This window comes from Chionomys nivalis, chromosome 25, assembly GCF_950005125.1.
Source record: "Chionomys nivalis chromosome 25, mChiNiv1.1, whole genome shotgun sequence".
Taxonomy (NCBI): Eukaryota; Metazoa; Chordata; class Mammalia; order Rodentia; family Cricetidae; genus Chionomys; species Chionomys nivalis.
In genome coordinates this window covers 3411480-3428554 of record NC_080110.1, presented here as the reverse complement: position 1 = coordinate 3428554, position 17075 = coordinate 3411480, and the positions used below count along the sequence as shown (strand labels likewise).

The following is a 17075-nucleotide window of genomic DNA, read 5'->3' as shown; positions in this document are numbered from 1 at the left end:
TGCTGGGATTAAAGGCGTGCGCCACCACCGCCCGGCTATTATTATTATTATTTTTATTGTGTTTTGTTTTTGCTTTTTTGAGAGTGGGTTTCTGTGTAGCCCTGGCTGTCCTGGAACTCATGCCGTAGATCAGGCTGGCCTCGAACTCAGATCGGCCTGCTTTTGCCTCCCGAAAATGACAGGCAGAGCACAAAATCTGGGGTCGAAAGCCATGAAGTTGTCACCAAGCCGAAACGTCCACCCACACATCCCAAAGCCGGACCGGAAACTCAGCGCCCACAACAGCTGACGTCAGCCCAGCGCTCCCCAGCCACCTCTGGGTCCTCCACGTTTCCCGAAAGGCTACGCGGCGGCCGGCGTCACGTGACGGCGCGCCGCCTCCTCTTCGGAGGGAGCCGGAAGTGCGCCCGGTGAGCTAGCGCCCCGTCCGTCCGCCGGCCGCCCCCGATCGCGTGGTGAGTCCTCCGTGCGCGCGCCGAGCGGCAGAGCGGGCGCCCGAGGGCCCCGGCACGAGCGGCCGCACCCTGAGCGGCGCCGCCATGGACGCGGAGGGCGCGCGCAGGTAACGCGGACGCTCGCGGCTGGGGTCGGCCCGGGGGCCGCGGCCCGCACAAAGGCCGGCCTGCGCGTGCGCGCTGGGGGCCGGCCCGCCTCTCCCCTCCTTTCCCTCCCCTCCCCCAGCCAGAGGGGGTCCGGGTACCCGCGAGCTTTAAAAGGTGGCGCGCGCGGCCGCAGCCCCCGTACGTGGTTCTGCACCTTGGGTCGCCGGGAGCAGTGATGATGCAGCGGGGGCGCGGTTGACGGGGTCGCCGGGTAGATGCTCTCGCTTGTGGAGTGTGTGTGTGTAATGTGCAAGGAAAGCGATCCAGACATTGTACCTCTCCGGTGGCCCTGCAGAGGATGATGTCATGGGGGTGTTGCCGAAGTATAGGTCTGGAGATTTAGACTCTTTTTTTGTGGCTGTTGTTTTGGTTTTTCGAGACAGGCTTTCTTTGTAGCTTTGGAGCCTGTCCTGGAACTAGCTCTTTGTAGACCAGGCTGGCCTCGAACTCACAGAGATCCGTCTGCCTCTGCCTCCCGAGTGCTGGGATTAAAGGTTTGTGCCACCATCGCCTGGCTGAGATAAGAGAAACAAGATGGCAGGGCCTCCGCGGATAAACTGATGCTTGTTAACTTATTAGGCCTGGCGAATTGGACAATGAACTTTTAGGCAAGACATTCTGTCTCTAGCCTCCCCCGCTGTGCTGTCTTTTTTTTTTTTTTTTTTTTTTTTTTTTTTTTTTTTTGGTTTTTCGAGACAGGGTTTCTCTGTGGCTTTGGAGCCTGTCCTGGAACTAGCTCTTGTAGACCAGGACCAGGCTGGTCTCGAACTCACAGAGATCCGCCTGCCTCTGCCTCCCGAGTGCTGGGATTAAAGGCGTGCGCCACCACCGCCCGGGCCCGCTGTGCTGTCTTACACCTCTGTGAGCGGGTCGTGGGGGCTGATGGCAGATCACGAGACTGAAGTGAAAGCCTGGCTTACAGCTGAAAGACTCAAGGACGCACTGTAGATCTATCTGCCCTCAACTCTGTTCCCCAACAGTTTACCAGCTGCAGGGTGCCAGTGGACTGCCAATGAAAGGGATGTCTGTCCCAGCTCAACTTTCAGAGGGGTTCGTAGAACTGATGGATTAACTCAGTCTCATAAATAAGAGCTAAATGAATGGGATGGTGAAGCATTAACAAAATGAGTCATGGTCTTATACAGAAGTGCAGGAAAAACCTGAAGACAGGAGGGCTGTGGGCCGTTTTCATATAATAGCTTGTCCCAGGAAGAGGGGAGCTAACTAATCAATTTCATGTTGATGCTGTATTTGGAGTATTAGGTGGCTGTGTGTGTGTGTGTGTGTGTGTGTGTGTGTGTGTGTGTGTTGAGAAACCACAGACGGCTGTAGGAATCAGTCCTGGGAACGGGGAGGGGAGTGAAGAAGGGGCCTAAGAGAGAAAGCAGTTTGAGAAGGAAAGAGGCCAGGGAGCAGTTGACACCAACAGATAAGGGAAGAAAAGAACCGGCCTCTTTCATGGAGGTTTTTAGATTGACACGGAACGGCAGGTCTAGGTCCTGTAATAGTTCATCACCTTCTTCCTGCATTAGAATCGCCTAGACAGCACAGCTCCCGATCTGTCCTTAGGGTGTTTGCAGGGAAGTTAACTGAGGAGCTGCCCCCAGTGTGGTGGTGCCGTGAGCAGTCGGTTCCTGGAGGCCTTTCCTTTGCAGGATCTCGGATGGCCCTGCACAGAAGAATGCCAGGATGAGAAAGGGCAAAGCAGATTTAGTCAGTGTGACAGGTAGTGGTAAGAGTTGTACGAAAGCACTTTTTTATTATTTTACTTTTAGCGTTTACTGTGTGTCTGCGCTTGCGCCTACTCTCACATGCCTGTGTGTGTGTGGGGATGCCAGGCGCCACAGCCCAAATACGGAGATCAGAGGACAATTTACTGGGGCTTGTTTTCTTCTTCCACCTTGTGGGTTCCAGATTCCAGACTCAGGTCGGCATTCTTGGTGGCAAGGATCTTTGTCTGCTGGGCCATGTCCCTGGTCCAAGCAGGGTGGGGTTGGTGCTTAGTGTAAAAGGGTAGCACACACCGAGGACGTGGGTACAGCTCAGGAGGTACAGCGTATATAACATTCTGTGTCTTTCTACTATATAGCTGAAGGGATATCATTTACAACAAGATTTAAAGACTAAACGAAAAAAGATGCGCACACGAATCTTAGTTACTGTTCTATTGCCGGGAAGGGACGCCATGACCAGCTTTTATAAAAGAAAGCATTTAATTGGGGCTTGCTTAGAGTTTCAGAGAGTTAGTCCATGATGGCACTGTAACTAAGAGCCTTGCATCCTGGCCTGAAAACAGCGGACAGAAAGAGATCCTGGGCCCAGTGTAGGCTTTTGAAACCTCAGAGCCCACCTACAGCCAGACACCTCCTCCATCAAGGTCACACCTCCTAATCCTTCCCAGACAGTTCATCCCTGGGAACTAAGCATGCAAATACGAGCCTATGGGGCCATTATCTTTCAAGCTTGCAAGTAAAATCCTAAGTGGTTTTATGAGGTGTGTTTAGATTTCAGGATGCGAGAGGAGTATAACACAGTCAAACTCAAGCCCACAGACTCTCCGGCCTAATTAAGCTTAGTTTGCTGTTTTTAATATCCTTACTTGTGATGTTCTTAGATAGATAGGCAATCCCTGTAGGAAACTGTGACTTTTATTAGTGTGTTGATGTTCTGATTCACAGCCAAACTCTGGAATAAGACTTTCCCTTCTCATGTCCTTTAATTTTTCTATCCATCCTTCTCCAGGACAGGAATCAAAAGCTACGGAGAAACCCTGTCTCGAAAAATCAGAAAGAAAAAAAAAAAGCACACGAACAGCCAGGCAGTGGTGGCACACACCTTTAATCCCAGCACTTGGGAGGCTGTAGCCAGGGCTACTCAGAGAAACCTTGTCCCAAAACAAACACACACACATATATACACACACAGACACACACACACACCAGAAGAGAACCTAAGTTACACTGTTAGGATGGGGAAATCTTTGTGCCAAGATGGGGAGTAGTGCTTATGGGGATATAAATTGTACTTGTGAATATTTTTAATTCATACGGATTGATGGATTGATAGTCCTTCAAGACTACTAGAAAGTTGCTGCAATCTAGTTTCAGAGAGAGTATAGGCGACTTGACAGGACTGGCGGCTTCAGTGGCACATTCGGTCACTTCACAGTGAGAGTCAGTGTTTGTGTGGTGAAGGCTTGGTGAACGTCAGGGAGCTAGCGGGCCCTGGGGGGGTCAGCCTTCTTCCTCGCCTATTGTCTTTGAGTAATGACTACAGTCTGGCTATAAAATACCTGGATACTGAAGATCTGTCCACCCGATCACGTAAACTCACAACTTGTACCCGACTGTTCTTTCAGCTCTTCTCTGGAGCAGGGTCAGAGTTTTCACTCCTTTCCATTTCAACAAAGGATGGCCGAAGCTCTCAACGTGGCGGTGACGATTGACCATCAGATGCCAGCAGAAGCTCCTGCCCAGGAACCTGAACCTGTACCAGGTAGTTCTTAGCATGCTGGTTTAAAACCACCCCCATGCCTCCTCCCTTGGTAAAGCAGCAGTAAACACATGTTCCACATCTGCACACTAAGTGCTGTGCAGGGGCTCAAAATGGCCACCCGAGACCTTACGTCACTAGCATCTGACTTGGGCTCAGAGGCAGCAGAACACCAACGCGAGCTCTAAAAGTCGAGGTAAAGCAATATTCCATGAGTGACAGAGAAGAGAAGGTGCCGCTGAGGGGGCAGAGTTGAGGAATGGCAGCCAAAACCCTGAGCGGTTGTGTGGATTCTGAAGTAGAGAAGGAAATGGTGGGCAGTGGGACCAAATGAGGCAGTCAGGCTTGTGTTGACCCTAAACAGTGGAGAGCTGTTGAGAGTGGGAGCAAGGAAGTGACTTAAATGGGCATTTTAAAGTCAGTCTGGAGGCTTGATGGCGGGGAGTGGATTAGAAGATAGGAAGCCTGGTAAGTAGTGCTGTCAGAGACACCTGACTGTGGTGACTGTCAGGCAGGAGTGGCAGGTGGTGACACACACTCTAACGGACAGAGTAGCCCTCAGCACACACTGTTCAGTCTCAGTGTCAGTAGTGAGGACAGGGCCTCACTGTAGACCAGGCTGGCCTTGAACTTACAGAAATTCTTTTCCTGTTTCTGCCTCTTGAATGCTGGTATTAAAGATGTGCACCACCTTGTCCAGCCTTATTCAAAAATTTGCTTACTTAAATATTCATGTACTGATAGAATTCCTATAAAGTGGTTCCCTGGGGAAACCAAGTGAGACTGTATAGGAAATCATTCTGTGACTCACATACTGCAGGAGTCCACTTGTGTGTTCCTGGCTGCCCAGACTCCCGAAGTAATCACATAGAAACTATAAATTGTTTGGCCAATAGCTTAAGCGTATTTCTGGCTAACTCATATATCCTAAATGAACCCATCTCCATTAATCTGTGTATTGCCATGTGGCGGTGCTTACTGGCAAAGTTTTGGCATGTCTGACTCTGGTGGCAGTGACTCCCCGACTCCGCCTTCCTTCTCCCAGCATTCAGTGTAGTTTTCCCCGCCTAGCTCTGTTCTGCCCTGCTCTGCTATAGCTCAAAGCAGCATCTGTATTAACCGAAGGTGTTCACAGCACACAGAGGGATCCCACTCAGTTACATGTGCCTGGATGGAGAGGAAAGAGAACACATTGCAGAAGCCAGCGTGGGGAAATCGGATAGCATGGGTGTTCACGGGTGGCTGCTGTGGAGTTCCACATTCTGGAAATCCCTGTGTTTCAGAGGCTCCAAAGAGAAGGAAAAGAAAAACCAGAGCATCAGAACCCCAGGACCCCGTGGAACTCAAAAAACCTGCTGGGTCAAAAAGACCTGGCAAGTCCACAAAGTCAAAAGAGAAGCAAGAGAAGATTACGGACGCGTTTAAAGTGAAGAGGAAAGTGGACCGCTTCAACGGGGTTTCCGAAGCTGAGCTGCTCACCAAGACGCTGCCCGACATCTTGACCTTCAATCTGGACATTGTGATTGTAAGAATCTTTGTCCTTCCTGACAGTAAACATCACTAGGGGACTAACTTAGCGGTGGTCCCTACAAGCTACACTCAGATCAGGCACAGGCCCCCCCCCCCCCCCTAGGCTGGACGAGGCAGCGCAGGAGGAGGGAAAGGCCCACAAGTAGGCCAGAGAGTCAGAGGCAGCCCCGCTCGTTTACTGTTTGATAGCCCAATTCTTACAGATAAAACTGCTTGTTTTGTTTTGTAGATTGGTATCAACCCAGGACTGATGGCTGCTTACAAAGGGCACCACTACCCTGGACCTGGAAACCATTTCTGTAAGTGTCTCCTTCCACTTTAGAATGAGCTGTTCTTATTAGGATTAATGGGCTGACTTTATGAGAATGATACAAATCAGATTTCATATTTCTGCATGTTCATGAAGATCGAGGCTCTGTCACTCTTGGCATTCGCTATACTGGAGAGCGGAGGGTGTGGGAAAGCACTTCTGCAGTTTTTTTGTGGAGCTGGGGATTAAACACAGGACCGTGAGCGTGCTAAGCTTATGTTCTACAACTGGCTAACCCGTACTTTCTCCTTGCTCAATGTTTTCAAGGTTTTATATATTTGTTACTGTTACTACTTTTTTAAAAATTGAGACAGTCTCTTTGTGTAATCCTTGCTGTTCAGGAACTACTGTATAGACAAGTTGGCTTGAACTCACAGAAATCCCCCTGCCTTTGCTTCCCAAGTGCTGGGATTAGAGGCATGCACTACCATGCCCTGGCCTTGATTTTTTTTTAAGAGGTGTGTGTGTGTGTGTGTGTTTATTCCATAGATACGGTAACAGTGGTACTTTGTTGTGACTGTGTAGACCAGTGGTTCTAAACCTGTGGGTCACAACACCTATGGCAAACCTCTAGCTCCAAAAATATTTATATCACAATTCATAACAGTGGCAAAATTATAATTATGAAGTATCAGCAAAAATAATTTTATGGTTGGGGGCCACCACAATGTTTAGGACCACCAGTGTAGACAAAGGCATTGGTGTTCCCAGATTTCTGTGAGTGTTGTTTCCTTAGAGAGGTGAAAAGTGTTGATTGTGGCGCTGGAGAGGTGGCTCAGAGAGCAGGGGCATTGTCTGCTCTTCCAGAGTGCTGCACGCTGGCTTAGAGGGCAGGGGCATTGGCTGTTCTTCTAGAGTGCCACATGCTGGCTCAGAGGGCAGGGGCATTGGCTGCTCTTCCAGAGTGCCACATGCTGGCTTAGAGGGCAGGGGCATTGGCTGTTCTTCCAGAGTGAGCGCCGCATGCTGGCTCAGAGGGCAGTGGCGTTGGCTGTTCTTCCAGAGAGCCGCATGCTGGCTCACAACTGCCGGCAACTACAGTTTAAGGGGACCTGATACTCCCTTTGGCACTCACCCCACATGTGGTGCACAACACCCTGGGAAAAACACTTGTTACAGTTGTTTTTATTTTGTTTTTTTGTTTTTTTTTGTCAGTGTGACACAAGCTCAGAGTGATTTGGTAAGAGGGAACCTCACTGAGAAAAGCCACCACCAGATTGGGCTGTGGGTGTTCTCTTGATTAATGACTGCTATGGGAAGGCCCAGGACTCTGTGAGTGGTCCTGAGTGTGTAAGAAAGCAGGCTGAGCAAGCCAGTAAGGAGCATCCTCCATGGCCTCTGCATCACTGAGTTCCTGCCCTGACTCCCTCCAGTGATGGGGTTGGACCTGAGAGATGTAAGTTGAAATGAACCCTCTCCTCCTCAAATTGCATTTGGTCATGGTCTTTATCACAGCAGTAGGAACCCTGACTAAGACACATCCATACACATAAAAAACATTCTTTTCCCTGGCGGTGGTGGCGCACGCCTTTAATCCCAGCACTCGGGAGGCAGAGGCAGGCGGATCTCTGTGAGACCAGCCTGGTCTACAGAGCTAGTTCCAGGACAGTCTCCAAAGCCACAGAGAAACCCTGTCTCAAAAAACCAAAAAAAAAAAAATTCTTTTTTTCTTTTTAAAGATTTATTTATTTATTATGTATTCAACATTCTCCTCCATGTATGCCCGCACGCCAGAGGAGGGCGCCAGATCTCAGTACAGATGGTTGTGAGCCACCATGTGTTTGCTGGGAATTCAACTCAGGACCTCTGGAAGAGCAGCCAGTGCTCTTAACCTCTGAGCCATCTCTCCAGCCCCCTAAAAAACATTCTTTTTTTTTTTTTTTTCAAATATTTATTTATTTATTATGTATACAATATTCTGTCTGTGTATGCCTGCAGGCCAGAAGAGGGCGCCAGACCTCATTACAGATGGTTGTGAGCCACCATGTGGTTGCTGGGGATTGAACTCAGGACCCTTGGAAGAGCAGGCAATGTTCTTAACCTCTGAGCCATCTCTCCAGCCCCCTAAAAAACATTCTTAAAGAAATCCATTGCTTATTAGATATCAGTTATATATAAAATTCTTTGACCGAGACATCCTCTAAAGATAGTTCCTATAGAAGATGATAGCAGCGAGGGCTCATTCTTCCCTAGTGAGCTGGCACTGCTACTACTGTGTGCCCTGCATATGTAAGACGTTCATACGTGTTGCTCTGCGTATGTAAGATGTTCATATGTGTTCCTCTGCATATGTAAGACATTCGTACGTGTTCCTCTGCATGTGTAAGAAGTTCGTATGTGTTCCTCTGCATATGTAAGAAGTTCGTATGTGTTCCTCTGCATGTGTAAGACGTTCGTACGTGTTCCTCTGCATGTGTAAGAAGTTCGTATGTGTTCCTCTACATATGGAAGACATCCATATGTGTTCCTCTACATATGGAAGACATCCATATGTGTTGCTCTGCGTATGGAAGACGTTCACACAGACACTTTACCACTGCCTACTAGAGCAGTGCATGTCCTCAAGAAACACTCCTTATCAGAGTCAAGATTCCAGATGTTTAGGCTATAAGTCATAATGTACTTCTGAAACTAGCACCATATTGTCCCTGTTAGGATGTTTTAGTTCCCTCCACTGTCCGGGTGTTCTAGTCTAGAGGGCAGTCCAAAGGCAGATGGTGGCAGGACCAGTAACTGGGTAGAACACGGTTTGAAGCTGTGTGTGCAAAGATACTAGTTTCTTGTAGGAAAGTAATGGTTATTAACATCATAGAGGTTAGCATGGTATCCAGCCTGCTGTCATTCTTCAGTATGGGATTAGAGCTGGGTTGTAAGTCCTTTATCGCCCTCCAGGTGTAGTGTAGACTATTCCATGAGTTTCTTGGTAAAAGCTTTCTGCCTTCTGTGCAAGTGACAGAGCCCTCTTTTCCCAGGGAAGTGTCTGTTCATGTCAGGACTGAGTGAGGTTCAGCTGAACCACATGGATGACCACACCTTACCCGGGAAGTATGGCATCGGCTTCACCAACATGGTGGAGAGGACGACGCCAGGCAGCAAGGATCTGTCCAGGTAGCTGTAGAGCTGGAGCTTATGGTGGTGCGGGCTCTCGGGTCCTGGGGACATTGGTGCACGACATTCTTTGAGAACTGCCTGAAAGTAGCACGCTGTGTATACTGTTTGTGTTTCTCTGCTTCTTGTTTCAATTTTAGTAAGGAATTCCGGGAAGGAGGACGAATCCTAGTGCAGAAACTGCAGAAATACCAGCCACGAATAGCGGTGTTTAATGGAAAATGTAAGATTTACTTCTACAGTTTTCTGTTTTCTCTATGCTAATGTCAAGGGCAGTGTTAAATATGGTTTATTTGTTTTTTTTATTTTAGGTATTTATGAAATTTTCAGTAAGGAAGTTTTTGGAGTAAAGGTTAAGAACTTGGAATTTGGGCTTCAACCCCACAAGATCCCAGACACAGAAACCGTAAGTCCTCCGAGTACATTGGAGACCAGGGCTTCTGGCCAGTTGTCCTCGTTGTTCAGACATGGCCGTTTTGTCATGAGAAAAGTCCTGTTCTAGTAAATAAGTATCAGCTTACACTTCCAGATGTGATGAAAGTTTTATTTAAAAGTATTTGTCAGCTGTATGTCAGAGGACCTGGCTCACAGGACATTCAGAATATCGTCAGTGGCAGTCACTTAAGAACTCAGGTGTACATATAAACACAAGCCTCACTGGTAAGATTAACTACTTCGTTTGTATATTTAATACTTGCTAGACAAACATCCAGCCACCCTTCCGTTGGCTACTGTCATATAATCTCATATCATGAGACAGCCCTGTGTTGTTTTTTTTTTTAGCATTTATTTATCTACTTATTTATTTTTTATGTGTATGGGTGTTTAGCTTGCATATATGTCTGTGTACACGTGTGCAGTTCTAATGGAGGCCAGAAGAGGACACCAGATTTCCTGGGACTGGAGATACAGTTGTCAGCCACCATGTGGATGCTGAGAACTGAACGCTGGGTCTTCTGTAAGAGCGATCAGTGCTCTTAACTGCTGAGTTACCTTCAGTCCTATACAGTGATTTTCTAACTAGTTCCCACAGAGTCTTTGCTGCAGACATGTGTTCCAGTTTTGTTTAGTACTTAAGAATATAGGCGTTTGGCTGTCTTGTTTGATTTTGTTGTGCTGAGGGCAAACCTAGGTCTTTGTGTGCATCAGGCAGTTACTGTACCACTCAGCTCTACCCTGGCCCTTTCCAAGGTAGATTTCATACAGTGCTCCTTCATTCTCCGGTGTCGGGGGCGGGGAGGCTGGTGTTGGGGACTGAACCTAGGTTTCCACATTCCAGGCAAATGCTCTGCTACTGAGTTATGTCCACAGCCTTCTTTTTACTTTTTGTTTTGAGATAGTCTCAATAAGTTGCCCCAAGTCATCTTCAGACTGCTCTACAGTTGCGGCTGGCCTTGAGTTGCTATTCTCCTGAGGAGAGGACAGGATTATAAACCTGTGCTACCAGGCCTGCCCTGGACACAGCTTTTTAAAAACCACATGGTGTACACCGAGGCCGAGGCAGACAGATCTCTGTGGTTTGAGGCCAGCTGGTCTACAAAGCAAGGTCCAGGACAGCCAGAGCTGTTATACAGAGAAACTTTGTCATCTTAATTCTACATATATTAGCAGTTAAGAAGATGCCTCATGGGCCTGGCAGGATGGTCATTGAATGGGTTTAGACATTTTCTGCCAAGCCTGACAGCCTGAGTTCAGTGCCTAGACACGTGTGTGGGAGGAGGAGAACTGCCTCCCACATGTTGTCTGCCCTCTGATCCCACTTGTACACGCTACATGCCTGCCCCTCACACCCAAAATAAGAAAGGGCCTCTCGGACTAGTCTGATCTGGATAATTCTTCAGATGAACCTGCCCCTCCCGAGGTGATTCTAGATCTGGGTCAGTGACAGCCAAGAAGTAACTATGGCGGTCCTCTCGGTGACCCTGCACTTAGTGTACTCTTTACCACTAAATAAGAAGCTGTTGATGTTTATAGTGATGGCCCTGTACTTAGTGTGCTCTTTACCACTAAATAAGAGACTGTTGATGTTTATAGTGATGGCCCTCCACTTAGTGTGCTCTACCACTAAATAAGAGACTGTTGATGTTTATAGTGATGGCCCTGCACTTAGTGTGCTCTTTACCACTAAATAAGAGACTGTTGATGTTTATAGTGATGGCCCTGCACTTAGTGTGCTCTTTACCACTAAATAAGAGACTGTTGATGTTTATAGTGATGGCCCTGCACTTAGTGTACTCTTTACCACTAAATAAGAGACTGTTGATGTTTATAGTGATTTAGCTCAAAGAGAAAACAATTTACTCTTTTCTTTTACTTTAAGTGTGGGTGTGGTGGGGGCGTTGAGGGTGGGTCTCACTTTATAGATCAGGTCACGCCTCTGCCCTGAGTGCTCGGATTAGAGCACCATCATCCCCAGCCAGTCTACTCTGGGTCATTTAATTGAATGTGCTATTATAAAGCATGCTAACATCAATTAGGAGTTTCTTTAAACATGCTGTAATCAAAGAAAAGTAATTATGTGATGAGGAAACCTCAAAGGAAAATAATTACATAATAAAGAAACCAACTTTGAAAATCCCCATAAATACAGTAGTGCATGCCTTACTTATGTGTAGAGAGGACAAAGCAACTTCTCCTTGAAGGACAGTTTGTCAACAACCAAAATGATAAATGTGTCTTTCCCTGTAGCTGTCTGGGAGCATTCCCTAGAGCTAATGACAGAGAAGGCAGACAACCTGAACTGCAGTCGGCTCTGGTTAGTAGGTTAGAAGAGAGTTGGCTCTGGTTAGTAGGTTAGAAGAGAGTTGGCTCTGGTTAGTAGGTTAGAAGAGGCCTTTAGCCTTGCCCTCTGGTCAGAACATCTCTGAGATGCACTGGTGAGAGAAAGAAGAGCACATTGTGCTTGGTGTTTTTTAAAGGATGCCCTGGGTGCCTCTGGTCAGCCACGCACACTTTGGGAACTCAGGAGTGACGCCCCAGCCGAGGGGCCTAGGCGATAGAGACAGCTGGGAGGGGCTTCACCGTCAGTGCTGCACTCTTGTTCCTTTTGAATTGTGATCTGGGTTTACTGTAAAAAGACAAAACTTGGGGCTGGAGAGATGGCTCAGTGGTTAAGAGCATTGCCTGCTCTTCCAAAGGTCCTGAGTTCAATTCCCGGCAACCACATGGTGGCTCACAACCATCTGTAAAGAGGTCTGGCGCCCTCTTCTGGCCTTCAGGCATACACACAGACAGAATATTGTATACATAATAAATAAATATTTAAAAAAGAAAAAAAGACAAAACTTGAGAGGAATGCTGGGTGAGCCATCTTTTTTAGGTACCAATTAAGCCAATTAAACCTGTTTTTCTAACCGCAGTATGAGTAGATTCAGTTCAGTGTTAAAGTCTTACACGTGAAACCTTGTCGATCCCAGCTCTGCTACGTCATGCCGTCGTCCAGTGCCAGGTGTGCCCAGTTTCCTCGCGCCCAGGACAAGGTGCATTACTACATTAAGCTGAAGGACTTAAGAGACCAGCTGAAGGGCATTGAACGGAACACGGACGTTCAGGAGGTGCAGTACACGTTTGACCTGCAGCTCGCACAAGGTTTGTTCCCTTCCCTTATCAATTTCTCGTGTACAGAACAGAAAGGAAGTTGAGGAAGGGAAATTACAACCAGATGCTGTGGTGATGGACTCTAGTGTCTATTCACATCTCCTCGTACCACAGCTTCCCCTGTTCTGGGTCTAAGGAGCACCTCCCTGCCTCCCAGTTTCTGAGCTCATTTAGTATATGTTACAAAGAATTTTAAGAAAATAGCAAATGGGGCTGGAGAGATGGATGGCTCGCTCAGTGGGTAAAACAAAACTGATTGCTCTTGTAGATCAGGTTTGGTTCTCAGAACCCACTTCAGGCAGTTCACAGCCCCCTGAAACTCCAGTTCCAGGGGTCCATTGCCCTCTGGCTCCTTGGTCACCTGCAGGTGTATGGGCTCATGCCACTCACACACACACGAGTAAAAATAACAAATCTTTATATGACTCAGCTGAATTTGCATAGAAAACTCCACACAACCCCAGTTTCACTCATCTCCCACCTTCCCACAGAGGATGCGAAGAAGATGGCTGTTAAGGAAGAGAAGTATGACCCGGGCTACGAAGCAGCGTACGGCAGTGCGTACAGCGGAAACCCGTGTGATAGTGAACCCTGCAGCCTTCCTTCCAATGGGCTAAGTATGTTCCTCCAGAGGACTGGGAGGCGATGGGAACATAACAGAAACAGAAAGGAATTGGTGATGTAGGAATACTAATACTATTACAATTAAGGGACTAAAGATTTTCACATCATTTTCCTGAGTCATGGCTTCTAAACCAACCCATTTCCATCTACTTCTCTGAACAACAAATCATCTGAAAATCTAGTAGAAACTTGCCATTGATTTGAAAAACTCATTTAGTATTTTAATAATTCTTTAATGCCCTTTAAAAATCTCCCAGTGAGATCAGTTGAAACTTGACAGTGACCTAAGATTCCTTTCCCTTCCCAGCAGCCAACAGTGCGGAGCTGAGAGGAGAAGCGGCTCCCGGCGACCTTGCAAATGGGCAGTGGGTGGCGCAGCCGTGCACAGACCCGTCGTTCAGTAACTGTGGGACACACGAGCAGGAAGGAAGCCATGTTTGATGGCGGCGCTTCTCAGCTCTGCCCGGTGCTGCAGTTTTAATGCAGTCGGCAGGACCTCGAGCCTCGGTCTCCTGAAGACTTAGAATAGTTCCTTACGCTAGGGTGTAATTCTGTATGGAGCAGCTGTCTGTACGGTAGAGTCAACTGTATGAGCCTGTGTAGTTTGGAAGGAAAAAATGGGCTGTTTTGTACCTGAGTTTTGTATTTGAATTACCCATCATTCCAGCTTTTTATATACTATATTTCATTTATGAAGAAACGGGTTTTCTTTGGGAAGTCAGTTTGGTGTAATTTTAAAACGCAACAGTCTGAATATTTATAGCTGATTCTTGACTGTACATACCTATATATGCCTTTATCCCTTTTAAAGCCTCAGAAGGGCATGCTAGTAAGAATCAGAGTAGGAAAAGGCAGATGTGCTGATTCCTATGTGAGAAGCTAACCCATCCCCAGTGGAGCCTGGTTAGTTTCGGGAGCTGGGGTTGTAGTCACACTCTCCAAATGCTGTGTATGGCAGTTGCTTAGTATTAGAAACAGTGTAGCCTGCCCATGGGGCCTGAGCCCTGCCTTTGGCCTCTCACTCCTGGGTGTTGGTTCTCTCAGAGGCAGAAACTGCTGAGCTGATAGGTTCCTGAGAACACAGTAGACCTTTTACAGTTTGCCAATTGTGTATTTTACTGAATTTCCCCATCAGTGTTTATCACTCTTCTGATTTGTGATAAGAAATGAACTTTCAGGGTGAGCGACACGGTGCTGGAGGTCTTTGATAATTCTTTTTAAATTGGTGCTATGTGTGCATGGGATGTACTAAGATTTTAGTCAATGATGTAAAAATTACTGTCACTTTGTTACTCTGCACTAAGTGAACCTCATGAAAAGGCCGACTTCCAACTTGTTTTCTTTTGTAAATGTGTTTATCACCACCTCTACTTTAGTCCAAGCTCTTTTTCTACCATCACTCCCGGCCATAATCTGTGGAGTTTCTGTCCTCTGTGTGCTGTTGTACCTCTGTGGTCTGTTATGCATTTTCCATGGTGCTACAAATCGTCTAGCCCATTAGGGCTGGTGGATATAAAACTGCGTATTCAGAAATGCCTCTTGGATCATCCTGATCGCTCATGAATATTCTGACTTGATGCGTACGTACCCAAGGAGCATGCTGGTTTGCAGTATGAAATGTCCGTGAGCTTTTTATTATATTCCACAGTCCGTCCTTCTATAAATAATAGAAGCAGTTTCTTGTGAATCATAACATGCCTTTTAGCTGTAGCAATGATGGGTTTTATTTTTTCTTAAGTCTAGGTCAAGCTGTGTACAAGTCACGTTATTTATTTTTTTCACAAATAAAAACTTTATTTATGACAATCATAAGCATTACACACAGCTCAGAATCGTCACATGGCAGAGCAGAGAACTCAAGGCTCTGTTTAGCTGCTCTCCTCTCTTCCTTACAGCTATAAGTCTGACAGAGGTGGTGGCCTGGACAGCTGCAGTTCTCAGTTTCTCAGACTGGTACCAGGGTCAAATCCAGGGTCCAGTGTGTGGTACCCAAGGCAGTACGACTGAGGCACCTCCTCTGCCCTATGGCTCTTTATCTAACAAGTAGAAAGCACCAAGGAATTCTGTCTTAAAATATGAGTGACAGTTGGCAATTACATGAACTGATGTGAACAAGGGTCCTAAGCTAAGGCATGTTTTTACCTTGATAAAGTAGTGAGTGACCTAACCAAATCAGAAGGTGCTTAGATTTTCCAGACAGTGAACGCAGAGGTGGCCTCTGTAGCCCCCCTTTCCTGTGAACTGTATTTCACTCACACTCTCAGGCCAGGCTTCTGCTCAGGCTTGCTGCACAAGGGAACCGCTTCTGTCCGGGAAAGAACGCAGGTTGTCTCACAACTAGCAGGACCTTGACATGGGAAACCTAGGTGAGAACCCCAAGGACAGGTCTCAAGCAGAGTTGGACAGGACAGTAGGTGAAAGCCACTTTAGTTCTGAGCTTTAGGGCGAGAATGTATTTTCAGAGCTATAGCACACAGAGAACAGATACTCCAAATTATGAGAAGATGAGCTTTTGACTAAAGAGGAGGTGATGAACACATTCACAAAAGGAAACAAGTTGGGAGTCAAGGAATCAGCAGGATCGCTCGGCTTTAGTCAGAACCAGGTTTCTGAGAGCTTCCAGAACCTTTGCTTTCCTCTCTTGGCGTTCTTGCTTATGCTTCTTGTGTTGTTCTTCCCTGGTGTGGACATGGCTGTAAGTGAGCTAACTCTGCTTGCACACTTCTTCAGAGAACTATTTTCTTCAGATTGCCCCGAGGTTTCAGCTTTCCCTTGTGTGGCTTGTAGTTGAGGGGATGGGAAAAGCCTGCCTGGAGATCAAACGCCGGTTTCTTCCTAGAGCCTGGAGTCTGTGCTGCTCAGCGTCAGCTTGAGTGGGGTAATAGCTGCAGCGGTGGATTTCCTCTCTGTGGTCCAGCTTAGGGGTCCCGAACACTCCCAGGTGGGGTCACACATGGAGACTTGGTTGTTCTGAGGTTTTGCTTTTCTTGATTCTATAATATAGTAGGGTCACTTCTTTCCTCAGAATGATCCTGGGAGTTAGGAACTCCACAGACTGTCTTGTGCCTCTTTCTTGCTTTGGTGACATAACTGGTTCCTTCAGCTTGCTCCTCACAGTTAATTTGTATCTCTGTCTCAGCACAGGAGACTGCAGAAGACTGATTCTCAGCTGATTTTTACTTTTTCCTTGTTTCTGGATTCAGGTGGGCTTTCAAGGGGTAGCCCGGAGGCCCAGCCTTTTGGCTGAATTTTGCAGGTCACCGTACTTGAAGTAGTCCAGCTCCTCTGCAGAGGGGATGGTCATCACATTCTACAGTCCTGACGACACCCAGAAAAGCAGCCAGACAACTCAAACAGCACCCATCAAAACTGGCGGCTGAGTCATGTGACGCTAAGATGTTCTGCACTGCTGTTTACATGGACACTTTGTGCAGGTGCTCTAAGTGCCTTGCGTCAGGGATCAGGATCAACTGAACCACTGTTGTCAGGGGACTGTAAAGCATGGAACTATGAATTGCTTCGGTAATAACTGTTATAGCTTTACCATAGGCTTCTTTGAGTAGAGAAATCCCTTTAAATTATGACTGGAGAATGGGTGAGGGATGAGTAGTAAATGCTGATGTCTCCTGCACATGACAGCATGGGAGTTTTTCACTGAGACTTTACATTCACATGAAATCTTCATGGTTTGACAATAAACGTTAAGAACGGCCATACTTAAGGTGTAGACTTTTCTGTAGCAAGACTGGATGTGTTCTTCCTTGCTTTAGACCTGAAGACAGTTTTCTTCCTATTGTATTTAACTGGTAGAA

The 17075-nt window shown here is 47.1% G+C and overlaps 1 protein-coding gene across 3 annotated transcripts; it reads left to right on the top strand.

Annotated features, from left to right (window-relative positions):
* Positions 1-396: 396 nt before the first annotated feature.
* Positions 397-17068, top strand: Tdg (thymine DNA glycosylase). 3 transcript variants are annotated; one of them, XM_057757546.1, is made up of 10 exons: positions 397-455; positions 3961-4097; positions 5378-5619; positions 5854-5923; positions 8907-9042; positions 9183-9265; positions 9354-9448; positions 12459-12630; positions 13131-13256; positions 13571-17064. In XM_057757546.1, exons 2-10 carry the CDS (start codon positions 4013-4015, stop codon positions 13702-13704), a joined length of 1143 nt encoding a protein of 380 aa, XP_057613529.1. In that variant the 5' UTR covers positions 397-455; positions 3961-4012; the 3' UTR covers positions 13705-17064. The 3 variants fall into 3 exon arrangements, with proteins under 3 accessions (XP_057613529.1, XP_057613528.1, XP_057613527.1); XM_057757545.1 differs by having other exon boundaries at positions 403-562; positions 13574-17068; XM_057757544.1 differs by having other exon boundaries at positions 403-562.
* The last annotated feature ends 7 nt before the right edge of the window (positions 17069-17075 follow it).